At 45.0% G+C, this 15663-nt stretch overlaps 1 protein-coding gene across 2 annotated transcripts in view; it reads right to left on the reverse strand.

Moving 5' to 3' along the window:
• Positions 1-1553: 1553 nt before the first annotated feature.
• Positions 1554-15663, reverse strand: part of FLNB (filamin B) — an 88580-nt gene continuing 74470 nt past the window's right edge. For both annotated transcript variants that reach the window (XM_088171466.1, XM_088171464.1), the window contains 14 exons: positions 14987-15115; positions 14336-14509; positions 14024-14182; positions 13445-13648; positions 12716-12868; positions 12276-12398; positions 11443-11709; positions 11067-11204; positions 10866-10981; positions 8921-9053; positions 7738-7914; positions 5212-5430; positions 4056-4259; positions 1554-3354 (listed from right to left, as the gene is read on the reverse strand). In XM_088171466.1, the coding sequence (XP_088027592.1) occupies positions 3167-3354; positions 4056-4259; positions 5212-5430; positions 7738-7914; positions 8921-9053; positions 10866-10981; positions 11067-11204; positions 11443-11709; positions 12276-12398; positions 12716-12868; positions 13445-13648; positions 14024-14182; positions 14336-14509; positions 14987-15115 (2384 nt within the window). In that variant the 3' untranslated portion in view covers positions 1554-3166. The remainder of the gene's footprint in view (positions 3355-4055; positions 4260-5211; positions 5431-7737; positions 7915-8920; positions 9054-10865; positions 10982-11066; positions 11205-11442; positions 11710-12275; positions 12399-12715; positions 12869-13444; positions 13649-14023; positions 14183-14335; positions 14510-14986; positions 15116-15663) is intronic.

Here is a 15663-nt window from a genome sequence, read left to right on the forward strand (position 1 = left end):
ATGCTCTGGAGTTCCCATCCCATGTAACTGCTGTACTGCAGGGAGTTACCTGCCACCACCCACCCAAACACCCAGTGAAGCTCCCAGATGTGCCATGTGTCCCAGCCTGTGTTCCCACCTGGCAGTGCCCTGCCCTGGGTCACTGCTCAGCAGCAGGCAGGGCTCCAGCTGCCACCCAGAGCACTGCCACATCGAGTGCAGTGCCCACAGGACAGCTCAGGAGGGATGAAGTTCCCAGTGGGACTCACAGGTACTAAGTGGCCAAATCCTACTATAAACTACCACCACGGAGAGAAACTATAAACAAAGAAAAAGAACTTAAGTTCAATCAAACTGGTAGAAAAGCACTTCCACACCTGAAGGCAAAAAACTAATGCCAGTCCTTTCTGTACTGAAGAAAGTACATTTTGTACCATTGCAAGTCTGCCCAGCAGGAGGCACTGGGACACCAGTAACCCGTACACCACACCCCAGCCCCACAGCTGACTGCTAAGGTAGCCACGGCTAAGAAACCTTTGTCAAGGTGCCAAAAGCAGAGCAGAACGTCCCCAAAGCACTGATCTGTGCCCAACTCAGTCAGTCCTCAGCTGGCAGAGCTGCTGGAGGTAGCTGAATGTTGTTGCTCAAAATGAACCCTGCCAAGGGTCTTCTCATCACCACCACCGGGCGCTTGCTGGCCTTAGGTCATTTTTGTGGCCACTCCTCAGCCAGGAGTGCCCAGGCCAGGCAGAGTTGGTCACTTGAAGCAGAGCTCAGTTTTTACTGAAGGGAACTGCAGCCACAGTAGCAACCAGGGTCCATCAACTTCACAGGCAACTCCCGCTAATTTCAGCCAGCATAATTAAAGCAAGACAAGGGGCAACAGGCAAGAGAAAGCACAAGGGGGGACTGGGACGTAGGAGTCACACAGGTGAATGCTCTCAAGATTTACTCACACCAACAGCCGTATCCAGGTTTGTTTTGCTTAAAAACATTGAATAGGAGGCTCATGATGACATACCTACCACAAGGCTAATGAAACGCAGTTAACTATAAAAAGGAAATCATCTGATAAGCCTGGGGCAGGAAAGTCCTTGGCAGCCACTGCATCTCAGGTTTCACCGGAGCTTTCAGCAGGAGAGTGTTTGGGAAAACATCTGCTGGTTTCCATGGCTGTGAGCCTGGAGGTGCTGGCCCCAGGTGTAGGGAGACACCTTCTGCAAACAACGCCAGGGATCCCGGGGGAGCAGGGGGGCCGGGAGGGCTCCGGGAGCACAGCCCAGATGGCAGCTCAGGGGACACAGCACTGTCCCCGTGCCTGGGCTCTGCACAGGGGTAACCAGCACAGCTGTGTAATGCTCCACCCACACTGTGCCCACTGCACCCTGCACATTTATGCCATATGGCTTAAATTTTTGCCATTTTGTTTTAAGGGGGGGAAAAAAGAGATTTCAGGGGAAAAAAATTAATGGTGTTGAGGTTCTGCCCAAATAGGCTGTTTGGTCTGCCTGAAGCTGCTGTGTGGTGTAGTTTCAGTCTGAACTTTACTGACTACATATGAAAAGAATCCGATGTTGTTTTTAACATGCACATTTTAATGAAGCAAACATTTCTATTTAATAAGTTATAAGATACAATTTTACAATCCTGCATTTTATTCCAGTTTATTTTGTTTTTACTTTCTAGTTTACAATGTAGTGAGCATTTCACATTAAGGCACAAAAAAAGCACAGTAAAAAAACCCCCCAACCTTCCTCTTTTTCCCAGTAACTGTGCTGGAGAGTAGTACATCCACACATAATTACAGAACCGTAAGCATGAACTTCTCCCGAGGGACAGTGACATGTCAACAGGTTTTCAACAAATCCTACCTTCTCCAAACTGCAGAGTCTGAGCTCATCAGGAGAGTTTACTAAAGCCCCAGCAGCTGACAGCAATTCAGATATGCACCTGGGAAGTAGTATGGAGTAATCCGGGACAAACAGACAAGTTACAAGGAAGTTTCCACTCCCTAACCCTCAGCAGCAACGTCTGTTGCAGCATGAAGGGGATTTCAGGAGAGATGAAAGAGACATTGCTTCAGACATGTCCTTGGACTCAGATACAATAAAACACCTTGCAGCAAAGAGGGGTTTGTTCATTGATATTGCTATTATTGGTATTGCTATTACTGGTAACTTCACAGACCCACCCTGTGTCCCACTGAAGATGTGGGTCCCATTCCCAGGATGGCTTCTTTGCCCTGTCTCAGGTACTGACCTGGCTTTCAGCCTCCAGGGAAACCAGTGGTCATCTTCTCAACACACCATGGTGCTCTGGACTGCAGTGACTCTGGGTCACACAGGTGACAGCCATGCCTGGCTTGGCAAATTCAGGGGTTTTACTTAACCAAACCAACCCAGGGCTTGTTCTTAAATCAAAAAGTGTGTGGGGGGGTGTTACCTGTAAAGTTACAGAAACATCACCAGCATCCCAAGCTCATTTAAAACCGCATTACTAGCATCATGGCCAAAAAGCTATCTGTCTCTAGAGTTACAAAGCATTAACATAGAGAGGCTGAAAGCTTACAGGAAGTAATTTTCAGTCTGCTTTTGGTTTGCTATAAAAGATAAACTTTTTCTAAATGTAAACCATTAGCAAAGCATTTTCAGAAAAATTTTAAATTTGAGTGGTAAAGCTACTTATAACAGCTTTTTATAATGTTGAGTATTAAAATTGATCAAGTATACAAAGGCACCTATCATAGTACCAGTTTTACCTCATTTCTTTACAGAAAAGAATTTGAACTGGGGACAGCCCAAGTCATATTCCATAACTAAAATGTAAAGTCTCCAGTCAAATAAAATCAGTAGTTAAGATACCCAATTACAAAGACAAATTCCAGTTTTCAATTAACACCTAAAGTCTTTAACATCCGCAAGGGAAATTAGTGTCTATTCATCCACATGATTCTCCAAACATTAACAGTGACCCGGACAGTACTACAAAGGTACAATTTGAGGAGATATTAAATAAATTGACATTAGGTTGGTAAGTAGGATAGAAGTGAAATGCTTGTAAAAACAGAGTTTATGTCTGACTATTGAAATGTGAGCCGTGTGTATCTAGAAACTGCATTTTGCAACACGACTGCACCCAGTACAACTCTACATCTGAACTGCACACACAGAGACACCTGAGAGCGCCGTTATGGAACGGTGACGTGGAAGGGACTCCCAGGAATGTGCTCGTCACCCCACTTCACTGCCAGGACATAGTCCCCCCTTTCCTTGACGACATAAGTGACGTTGTACTGATGGCTGCCCAAATGCTTGATGGACACCTCTTCACACGGTATTGTAGGTCCATGGACACCAACTAACAGCATGTTGGAACCTACAGCAAAACACACAACTGTTAATACCCCTGAGCTTAAACAAGGCAGTGTGGTTGTACCATAATATATTGGCTCTGTAACACATGGATTTTGTTATTTTAATTCACAGAGTGGTAGCTGAGCCATACCTCGGATTAATTCGGTATAAGAAGGAATTTTACATTAAAAAGCTTTCAACCTCATAGAGGCGAAGGTTTATCTGTGCTGTACGCCAGACCTGACAGGTTACCACTGTCTAACTACAGGCTACCACCAAGCAGAGCACAGGAGCCATCAATGCTGCTTGTGAAAACAAGCTGGTATTGCTTTACAAGTACTTCATCAGAAGTTAATAGCAGGGGCCAGTGGACACAGCTGGCCTCTATTCCACCCACCAGAGTTCCCAGATCATGATGAGCATCACAAGGCTACAGGAACACCGTGCATTACATGCTACAATGCACCACAAGGGTTGCTTAAGTACAGCAACCTGTTTGTTCTCATGCCATAACCCTGTGGTTCCTTCAGGTGCACCTGGCTCAGACGAAGCCAGGAGAGGAACTAGCATCTTTACGGCCTCTGTATTATTAGGACAGACTTTTTTCTTTAGTACCAGATCATAACCTCAAGCTCTGAATTTTAACTCTCCAATCTGGTTTAGGGAAAAAAGGTCCAGCTAAACCACCAACCCTGAACATCCACCTGGTACCTGTATCCGTACCTGCTTTGCTGCAGTCCACAGAGAAGGAGCTTTTCTGACCCACAAAAGCCTTTGAGAGTCCTGCTCCCCGGGACACCACTTTGCTGGCATCTGAGGTGGATTTGGGAATGGCACTATAGCAAGTTTCAGTCGATGACCTTGTCACCGACTCTACCAGGATGGAAGAGGTTTCGTTGGCACTGCCTGGACTAACCAGTCGCTGCCCTGGAAACAGAAAAGGTTTCTGACATTCAGATTTGCCCCATGTGAAAGGCATTCACAAGGTTTCGAAACCCTCCTAATGACTAGCATGCATTTTGCATCCAAAGGCATTTTTGGAGAGGAGTAATTTCCTACTTTGGTATTTAAGCTGACATCTTCCAGCAGTGCTGGCAACAATCCCATCCCAGAGCCCTCAAGTGGCTGAAGGACCACAGGAACTTCAGGATTCATTATAAGCAAAGCGGGTTGCTTAAGAAGAGTTAATTGTGCTCCAATCACCAAATGCCAAAAATGAGTTGGCAGAAAAGCAGGTGCAATTTTGCGATAACCCATTTTGAAAGCAGAGCGTGTCCCAGCCTGGGGGAGCGCAGTCCCTGCCACCCTCTCCCAAGAACATCACCACACTATGGGCACCACAAGAGGGTTCACAAACCCAGGGGGAGGAGTAAAGATGAGCTTCAGTCTGTGCTTAAGCACAATGCTGGAGAGAGAACAAGCTTCCTAAACCACTCTTCCTCACTTCACCTAGGAGCCTCCCAGACATTACTGACCTTTGGCTAGGTGATACCTTCACCAAAATGATTCCAAGAGAGGCAGTACATGCTACAGGTGAGCAGGTTTCAGGCTTTGAGGGTGGGGGGGAAATGGGTAAATAAGTCATATTTCCCTACAACTCATGCAAGACCCTAGGCACTAGATCAGGATTTAATATCACCCCATAAAGTTGTTTTATGGCCCATTACTGAGTCAAGCTGCTAAGTTCCCTGACTACTGCTTTTGTAGCTGCTCCTGAGACCCCTCATCTAGGCTTTGGAGGTGATGGGGAGAAATGTTTTGCTTCTCATAGTTTTTCTCATGGGCATCTAGACCAGAACACCACATTGTCTCGGGAGGATGTTTTGCTGAATGACATGACCTGCTTCAGGCACAGAGTAAATACTAGTTAGCTTTTTACCTGTAACCTTTGCCTTGAAAGGGCTGCCCACTATGTGGTTAGGTCCACCATATTTAACTCCAATTAAATAGTTTCCTGGAGCCATGGGTGTGTACATGACTTTGTAACCTTCTGGAGTTTCCTGGCAGTCCATTTTCACCTTTGATGGCCCTTCAATTGTAACAGAGAGGGTACCTGGACCAGCCTTGGTCGTGTTAATGAAAAACTCCGACTGCAGTCCTAGAAAGATGTAGCACAGTGAGACACACTCTTCCTCACACCCGATGTTACACACGCAACCTCAGGCATTAAACAAGAGGTAATTCAGCACAAGATCAGACGGCCCAAGGCTGCAGGCAGGGAGGGACACCACATCCACCCCAGCAGCCTTGCCCCAAATGGAGCTCTGCACCCCTGGCAGCCTCCCCAGCTTCATCCTGCTCCCTCCTCCAGTTAGGTTATGTGACTGTGTGGGAGAAGGGGTCATGAGAGCCCTTCAGGACTCAAATGGAAGCAATTTGGTATCAAAAAACGGGCTTAGAGAAAAAACAAGAGCTTTTCTGCTGGGCATCAGAGTCCACACCCACACAGCTCCAGCATGGCTAAGTTTGGGAGAGCTCAGAGCTGTCTCGCTGCCTGGACTGCAAATCAGCAGTGAAGAGCCCACAATAAAGCAGGAGAGACAAGGGGCAGGAGATGGCCTGGAGGAGATGGGTGTTTGAACTTCTCGGCAACAGCACTCCAAGCAGTTTGTGGAAACAAAAGCTTGTTTAATTACAGCATCTGGTTAACACAGCTGAATTATTGCTGCTAATACTAAGCCAATGACACAATGCCAGCAACACAAGAAAAAATTAAGTAAGGCTTTCAGCCCCCAAATAATTTACTGTCAGACTCTGGCCTCAAATATTTATGATCTTTGGGCTGTTACATGAGACACTGTTGAGGAGGAATAAAGTGCTCAGGCACACTCAAAACCAGGACGGCCATGGGAAAGTTTACTGTTGCGATGGAAGCATGAAGATGTGGGAATAAACTCGGGAGAAGTTTCTAGCCTCCCCACAAAAGAGGTTGCTGTGTCGCAATGCTGGAAGAGCCCAGCTCCCCCAGAGGATTGCTCTTCCCCCCGGCACCACCGGCCCGGGAGTCAGGCATCACCCGCAATGCCCTGCTCAACTGGACAGAAGTTAATTCTCAAAGCCAGCAAGCTCCACAGCAACTCTCCTCGCTAAGAGCTCTTGCTCCAGAGGCACAGCTTTTCCTGTGCCCCAGATGAAGGCTCGCATTGTTGGAGGCTGCAGACGCTCAGCCCTCCCAGGGGGACGGTTCAGGTGCTCAGCCACTGAAACCCCTACACTGGGTCATTGTTCTGCAACGCTGCTCAGCAGCTCCCAGGGCACTGCACTTTTGGCAGTGGCCAGGATTCAACAACGGGGCACAGAGCAGCTTTGCTGAAATTAAACAGTCTATTTAGATTAAAAACAACCCCAAGCACCTTTATAGATGAAGAAATATTCCCCTGTCCCTGATGCATCACTGGCTGGTATTAATGAGTGCTTTTGTTTCCACCTATTAAAGGAGCTCAAGCTACATCTTTATTTTATAGAGTGTATCTGCATGTTTCCAAAACCAACTGCTTGGTTCCTCCAGAACAGCAGAAGCTTTGTCTGAATAACTGCAGTATTTTTTTTTTCACAGGGAGAAAAAAAAGTATGAAATGGGAGTCCACAGGAGACAGCAGTGGATAGGACAAAATGAACTAGCTACTCCCTTACACAACAAAAGGAGAGAAAAACAATCATTTTACGCTGCTATTTACCTGTGTGTGTGGCCTGAGCAAGAACACAAATAAATCAAAGTGCATATCCTGGAATGTTTTCATACTTACTAAGGCCACAAATCACAGAAATAAAAAAACAAACCCTAAGCCCTACATTCTTCAGTTGAGAACGATCAGATGAGGCAGCCACAGCAAACAACGAGGTGCCAGATTTCCAAGAAGAGACTGTTCATACTACATCTGGAGCATGCACAGCACACTACCAACAGAACAACCCACCTCCTCCCTAGGGTTTACATATCCTACTGTATTTCACTTGAGATTTCTTGGAGGTGAAAGCACCAAAGGGAATGTAACGGTACACCCTAAAACCCATTTAATTAACACAAGTTAAACAAGATTCCTTCATCTCTAGACAGCCAACTCAGACGTCGTGTTCATGTGTGGAAGGCAGCCAGAGCATCTCTGGAGCTCGAGGGACCACCGACGTGGAGTTAAGCTAACCAGCAGAGCTGTAGCCCAGCTGCTAACCAGCAGTTCAGTGAATGCGTGTTGCCTTTGCTGATTTACAGAAGTTTTAAGTTTGTTAAGGCTCAGTATAGGCTGCGGACTTGTGAGTGATGGTTATGAGCATGCTAGAAAGCAAAATTAGCCTGCACTCAGGGCTGCAGAGAGTGTGGGTTAGTTCAGCTGCCTTAGCAGGTGAAGTAGTGTAAAAGTACGCCTAGGAACAGGCTCTGTATGTGTCCAAGCAGGAGAAGGGTTACCCGTGGTGCCGCTCTCCAGGCCGGATCCGTAGGCGGTGACAAGGGCAGGGTTGCCCGCCTGGCCAGGCTCGCCCACTCGCACTTTGAAAGGGCTGCCCACCACGTGGCTCCCGTTGAACTTCACATCGATGGAGTGGATGCCGTTCTCGTGCGGGATGAACCGAACGGCGTATTTATCTGCAACAGACCAGGGGCTCTTCTGACACAGCACAGACAACAGCCCAGCCATAAACCACCAATTAAACACAACACAGAGCTCATCAGCAATCCCAGCTTCTGAAAGCCTTTGACATATTTTGGTCCCCGTTTAAGTGAGCTCAGCTACACGAGCTGCTAAACTTGTATTTAATCAGGAAAATGCTGTATTTATCACAGAAGGTTTTACAGCTTGTGTTTTCACCTTGTTCATTAGGACTTGATCTCAGCTGTCATCTAGTCTGAGAGTTATTTGCCTCACTCATGTGCTAAACATGAAAACTGAATCACAGGCCCAATCTGTCGGCAGCTGAGGGAGCCGTGTGTAGAAGAAAAGCAGCTGGTCAGAGCAAGCCAAATCTTAGCAGCAAGCGAAGTGTGCTGCTCTGACACCACACCTTTATCTAATGAAGTCATTTAGCAATTTGCTGATATTTCACATTTTTGATTGTGTGTTAACTCAGAGGCGGGACTGATCTCCCCCAGCTGGACAGCTGCTGTTTGTTCATAGTACAGACCATAACTCATACAGACTTCAAGTGAAAAAGAAAAGCTCATTGCTGAAACAGGTGTTGAGCTTTCTGTAGTGTTTGCTTATAGACAGCTTCCTTGACATTTCATGTGAAGGAGTGAGTGTGAGTTAAAAATAAACTATTAGTCAAAGATTGAAGCATAGCTTTGAGAAATAAACTTCTTCCTTAGTTCAATTCAACAACCACATCATATTTAATTTATTACTCATGTCACTGTACCTTCACTGCCAAGCCAAGACTTGAATACCTCTATCTTACACAAGTTGGGGCTCAGTCAGTTCATGGAAAAACATGGATATAACCCTGATTGAACAGCTCTTGACACAAAAAAGTCATTTTCCAAGCAACATGCTCATCTCTGGGACATATTATTTGTAAGCCAAAGGAACTGAATTCCCTATTTGGCAGCTTTGGAGGTCATGCAATTGTTTTGATCATCATGAAGCTGTGCTCACCTGGCTCCAGCTCAGACACATGGCACTCTTCGACAGCTCCGGAGGGGCTGTGGACTTTAGCATCGATCTTGCCCTTTGCCCCGTTCAGCCTTATAGCAAAGGATGCTGGCTGATTAACTTTTAATCCCGACTCCTGAGAATGCAACAGTCAGATTATCAAGTTCAAACTTTTGTTTCAGACAGCACAAGATTTGTGGCAGGGAAATAACCACTTCAAACACTTCAGCATGAGGATTTTTTAGATTTTAACAAAAGGCATAAAGTTGTGACTTGCATTAACTCTCAAATGAGACGCTCTCTCCCTCTTAGGGGGTGGCTGATTCAGGAGTCGCCCACATTGGCTAGGCTGACTTTCCCCATGGTAACAGACTGTTTTTGGAAGCCAAACGATTGCACCATGTCAAAGACAGGCAAGTTTACAGTACTAGTCACCCATTATCACTGAGGTCAGTCCTCAGTATTCAAGCACTTGATTTAAAGGATGCTTAAGCTATAGCTCCATTTTCAGCCCATTCATTCATTCATTCCAGATTCATTCAGGGAAAAGCCTCTGATAATCCAAACGTCTGAAAGAGTAATATGCATGTTTATATCTGCCACAAGAGGCTGCATTTAGAACGCCACCAGTAGACATCTCAAACATGAGAAAGTAATTTAAAACATGAAACCAGATGTTGTGGTGCTGTCAGGCCATTGGTGGAAGGCGAGGCAGCTCCACATTTGAGCCACTGGTTCTCGACCAGCACAGCCTATGCAACTATCCAGCAGTAATCTCTCACATTTAACATACTTTACCTCATTTTGTTTTCAACTAAATCCTGAAGAGGGAAATAAATGCAACTGAGTAGAACTGAGGTACAATGTATAAACAAGTCCCTGATGTGGGTTTAGTGGAAGCTGATGCTGCACAATGGACTCCATTACAGAATACTCAGCTTTATCTGCCTCTCCAGGACTTAATTGAAGTGAGTATTCCTGTCAAAGAGTCTTTAAATGAAACACAAGGCAAACATCAATACCACAGTGACTAATTAACGCCCTTGTAACTCCTGGTTAGAAGAGATACTATTGGATCAGGCTATCATGGTTCATTTACACAGCCCAGGTGGAGAATTCCTGCAGCCCAGGCAAACTCCTGGGGACCATAGCTGCGACATAACCAAAAAAAGCCTTAACTGAAGTACTAATCATCACTCAAGGAGGACTGAGGTACAGTATATTTAGACACAGATTCTCAGTCTCGAATCCAAACTTCTGGCTTTGGAGATTTCAGTCAGGCCTTTAATGTTACTTGTATTTTAATGTCTCTAACCACACACATACACAAATTATATGGTGATGTTAGCAGATGAGCCCAGACCAGCTACAAAGCTGTGATTCACTCTGAGATTCACTACCTTTCATGAATCATCTGAGCTGTGACTCTGTGGTTTTGTGGCATCAGCCAGAGCAAATCTGCATCGTGACCTCACGGTGGGGCCAGCTCTGTCTGCCTGGCCAGGCTGCAGTGATGTCCCAGCCATGCAGCCCTGCACTACCTCACCCATGCAAACACAGCTCTTCATGCATGTACCAAATGAGGAACTTGGTACCACCATGATCACTGGCAGTTCACCTCTAAATTTCAGTTCTTCTTGTCCTTCCCGTAGCTAATGGCATGGGAAACATGTCTTAGCTCTTCCAGTGCTATTTATGGAGCCTCTTATTCCTAATTCCCAAGTGTTAGCACTTGTAACACATTCCATTGAGCCTTCTGCCTTTGACTAGCCAGAGTTACCCAGGGGCCAGCTGCCAAAAATCTCTCTGGTTGCAAGCTGAGCTTGAAAACAAGCACCAACCAAGACAAGGCTATTACTAAGAAGTAAGGACAACCATTTTGGTTTTGGAGAACAAGGACGAAATCAGTCTCTGTGGTATGTTGTAGAGATGTTTCCTTATGTCTCACCTGAAGACTAGTGACAGTGAGCCTGCGAGCATCATCGGAGGGGGCGATGACAGGAACCAGGTAGGGGCTTTCAGGAATGTGCTCATCATTGAACTTTATAGACACTTCATAGTTGCCTGCAGAGAGAAGAGAAGCATTGAGTTAGTTTCTTTGAAAGTCACAATCAGTGTTGTTTCCATGTGATTTTGTCTCAGTACATACCTGGCTCTTGAACTATGTATGATGCACCACAAGATCCATCTTTATGGTCATCAAAGGTGATTTCTGCTTTACTTGGGCCTTCTACAGCAATAGACAGTCCTCCAGCTCCAGCTTCCCGTGTCCATATGCTGAACTCAGCTGTTGAAGCACAAAAGAGCACACACAAGAGTTAAGTTTGCTGCTGCTGCAGGGTTGCAGCTCCCTCCTAACAGACTGTAAAGTTCCACACTTGAGTGTATTTGAAGAATGGTAGCTCATCCCGTCATCCTAGGAGATACTGCATATCAGTTTCTCCAGGAGCTCCTGTTAGCCCGAACACTGCACTGCAGACCTGCACACAGCAGATTCTGGAACCCACTGAGCACAGAGGACTCACCTGGAACACCTGTCTCTCCACGCTCCAGCCCCGGGCCTCCAGCTCTCACTTTATGGGCTCCTCCCTCACCCAGTGGCCCCACGGTGAACTGGAAGGGGCTGCCTGGCACCGGCTGCCCTTTGTATTTGACATCCACAGTGTGGACCCCCATTTCTTGAGGCACAAAGCGGACACAGTAGGTGTTTTTGTCACACTCCACGATTTCAGCATCGAAGTTTCTCCCAGAGGGACTGGTTACCTGAGCTGTCATATCAGCACAATCAATTTCTAGCAAGAAGAGAATAGAAAAATGAAGATTAGAAAGTGACAAAGTGTTTTGGAAGCAGGACCAGAGCTCAAGTTATTACCCAGTACAAATAACAGAAGAGTACACATGCCCATTGCGTGCTCAGCTACCTGTGTGCTTCTGAGCAGAAAACCTGGCCAGCTGCAGCTTCCCAGGTGCTACAGAGGCAGATGAAGTGTCTGGATAAGTGCAGCCAGCTAAGCCTGGCCTACATGAGTCACAGTTTCCAGACAGCAGTACAAACATTCGACAGCCAAAATGATCTTAAAACCCTGGAGCTGGAGTGAGCTGTGCAGCCCATTCTCCAGCCTGCTACACACAGAATAAATTAAATTAAGGCTTCAACAATATTTATTTCTCCTTGTGTTGATCATCGTTATGCTTATTTTTAACTGTTTGAAAAGACACATTACCAGTGTTTCTTCCTTAAGCTATGTTAATATGAGGATGTCTTTACAAAACTGAAGTTTATATTTTCCCTGCTTCAAGTACTCCATGCTACATAAGAACAAGTTGTGGTTCTGGGGATAAGGATGTTGTTGCTTACCTGGGATTTTTAGGTTCAGATCACATATGCTTCCTACTGTTGCAACAGAAGGAGCCCGTCTTGTTCGTGTGATGCTCTCCTTAACTCTTCCTTCACCACTTATCTTCACACTAAATGGGCTGCCTGTAAGTATCACAGCAGTCATTCCTCATCTGCTTATTACACATGCCATTGAGGACAGAAATGAAACCTTCCTCTGACTTGCAGGGGATCATAGGGGAAGTTTTATACCCAACTAAGAACCAGACCTAAGTCAAATACATCCATGTAACCAGAACAGTTTTGGATGCTTGCTGCCTAGGGAGAACCTCCTCCAATCTTTGGGGCTTATGGTCCAAACCAGATCAAACAGCCCACCCAAAGTTCCAGAGCACTGGTCAGCCAGATAAGACTTCTGTTGTACTAATCAAAACAAGTGTTTGCCCAACACTTCTGCTTACCTGGAATATGTTCGTCTGCGAATTTAGTGGACACAATGTACACACCAGGTACAGTTGGAAAATAGGACACTTTGCAAGTTCCATCTTCTAGATCTTCAGTTTGGATCTCTACCTTGCTGGGTCCTTCAACTGCCAGTGAGATCCCACCATAACCTACAATATAGATAAGTTGCCTCAGATTTCCAAAGGTCTACTCTAAATCTGACATAAAATAGTCCAAACCCATAGCAGGCACTAGTTGGTAGGTTTGTATCATAATGGGCACACGGGAGTTGCATGATGCTTTAATGCATTTCTATACTCCTGATCAGTCAGAGGCACAGCATGCATTCAGCTCCTAAAATTCTCAGACTATATCCCTTTTATTTCAATAATGTTGAAAAGCTATCTACCAAGCTAAAAGTTATCCAAGGCTCCACATTAAACTAACAGGAAAATAAGTATCTTCCTCATTTCCTTCTTGATATACCAAATGATATCAGAGCCAGCACCACCCCAGTGACAGTCCCTGTTGGTTGTAACACTGACATGAGCCCAGGACCTTACAAGGCATATTCTAAGTTAATAGCACTGTCTGTTGTTAATAATTGACAACAATGACTGTGTTTAATGGCAGCTGCTGCTTTGCAGCTTATGACCTGGTGGTTGCATGCTGAGGGAGGCAGTGTTCTCATGCAGAGACAATATATATCTCATAGCATCTCATGGTGCCTTTGGGAGGGAACTAACCAGCATCTCTTGTGTCTACAATGAAGTCACACATTTCAAAGGTTCGTCCTTCTACCAAGCCACGTCCAAAAACTCTTGCCCGTCTGGCATCCCCAATCTCAGACTGGACCACCATGATTGTTACAGGGCTGTTTGGTACATGGCTCCCATTTTTCTTGATGCTAACCAGATGTTCTCCTACTTCCCGTGGAATGAACGAGATGCCTACAAAGCAGAGAAATGTGAGACATTTATTCAGTTTTTATTCATGTTATACTTGATTTAAATGTGTTAATCACACCAAGAAATGAAGTACTGGAAGAGCAATCTCTTTATTCATGTTTAAGTGTTGCTCTCAAGTGGACCACAAGGCCATTCATACATGCTGACAAAACCCACTTCAATTGCAACCTGGCATGCCACATGCAAGCTAAGACAAGAGGTCATTCTTCATACTCTTCTGTCTTTGGACAACTGTGGCAAACACTATCAACTACTTGGTTGGACAACGCTCTTCTGGGAAGGAGCACAGAAGTCAGTCATTTTACACAGCAAAGCAAACTGGAGTAAAGGCTATCATCGTTATCTCTCAGAGCTTACCAATGTGGTTATTGGGCAGCCTCTTCAGAAGACAAGGCTCATCACGACCCGATGGGGCTTTAATGCTGGCTGTTAGGAGACTGAGATCAGTCTCATTGATGTCTAACATGAAGTCAGCAGCAGAACCAAGCTTAACCTGAGACCGTCTTCTGTTATCATCTGAATACGTAAAGAAAAATGAGTCACAAAACATTACAAGGTTAAGTGCAGAACGAGTCAGAGGACTTCAAATTCCTGCCACAAACCAGGTTCCCCATGCTATCAGAGGTTAATTTTTAATATGAAGTGCTTCCAGAAGTTTAAACTTTATACCTGTGATCTTGGCTGTGAATGGACTGCCTGGAATGTGTTTGTCATTGTATTTGACCAGGATGCTGTAGTTCCCAGGTAGAGTAGGCAGGTACGTGACTGTGCATGTCCCATCTTTGTTATCAATGCAACTGATCTCTGCTTTTGAAGGTCCTTCAATAGCCAAATCCAGCCCACCTAGGGAAAGAGTAGAGTGGCACTTCTGTAAATCTTTGTGAACACCAAGTCCAAAGAGAAATATCCAGTACCTGGTACTGAAAATGAAGCTTAAATGCCTATTTTCAAAGGACAGCAGCAAAACTAGCTCAGACCAAACCATTAAGGCCACAGTTCTATTCAGACTTTAGATTTACCAAACAGTGATTCCACACCCAGTCATCATCCACTAGATTTAAGCAGCTTTCAGTTTATTTTTAATTATATTTTTAATTAAACAAATAATTTGCACCCTGTACCATAGGGTACATCTAATGCTCTCAGGAAGGTATTAAACCAGTTTTTACTGCAAGTTACAGCCTGATATTTGCATAAGTCATTTGTGTCACATCAGAGATTCATAGTTGAACAGATGAATGTAAATTAAAGCCAATGTGCATTATAATGAACCAAGAAGTTCCTTGTTTAGGGTAGGATGTGTTTAAAGAACTGACTTACCCTCTCCTGCATCTTCTGTGACAATGGTGAAAGTTGCTGGTTTATTTGCAACTCCATAAATGAGGCCAGGCCCATAAGCAGACACACTGCCACTGTTGGGGTAATTGACATAGAACTGCAGAGGGCTCTCTAAAGGGGAAAAGAACCACAAAGATGCACTTTTAAGGATGAGTGGTCTGGACCACAAGAACTGATACCTATGTTCTTGAATGCCCTTCTCATTACATGGTATCTGAAAAACCTTATTGTGACTGTAATGCACTTAAAAACCAAATAAGCCTCCATTCCCATCCTCAAAAGACACTTTTTCACAATTTGTGCCACATTCAGTAACGGAAGACTAAGTGTTACTCCAGTTACCAGAGATAAGCTTAAATGATGGTGTAAAGGGTCTTGTTCATTGCAAGTTTATTTTTAGCACATTACATCAGAACATGACTCAGAAGCAGGCTTTCAGTTCAGGCACTGATTCTGAATTTTGGTAGCGCAGAATTAGGAACTAGCACAGCACATTGTCTGACTCAATGAACTAGCAAATTTGAAGGGTATCCAAAAAATGTATTTGCCAGCCTCAGATTAGCTAAGCTGGTGCACAGGAACAAAAAGTACAGTCACCAACAACCAATAACAGTTTCAAAAAAAGGCACAGATAGCTCTTCAGTCCAAAGTTAGATTTT

Source organism: Sturnus vulgaris, chromosome 11 (genome assembly GCF_052056855.1).
Source record: "Sturnus vulgaris isolate bStuVul1 chromosome 11, bStuVul1.hap1, whole genome shotgun sequence".
Lineage (NCBI taxonomy): Eukaryota > Metazoa > Chordata > Aves > Passeriformes > Sturnidae > Sturnus > Sturnus vulgaris.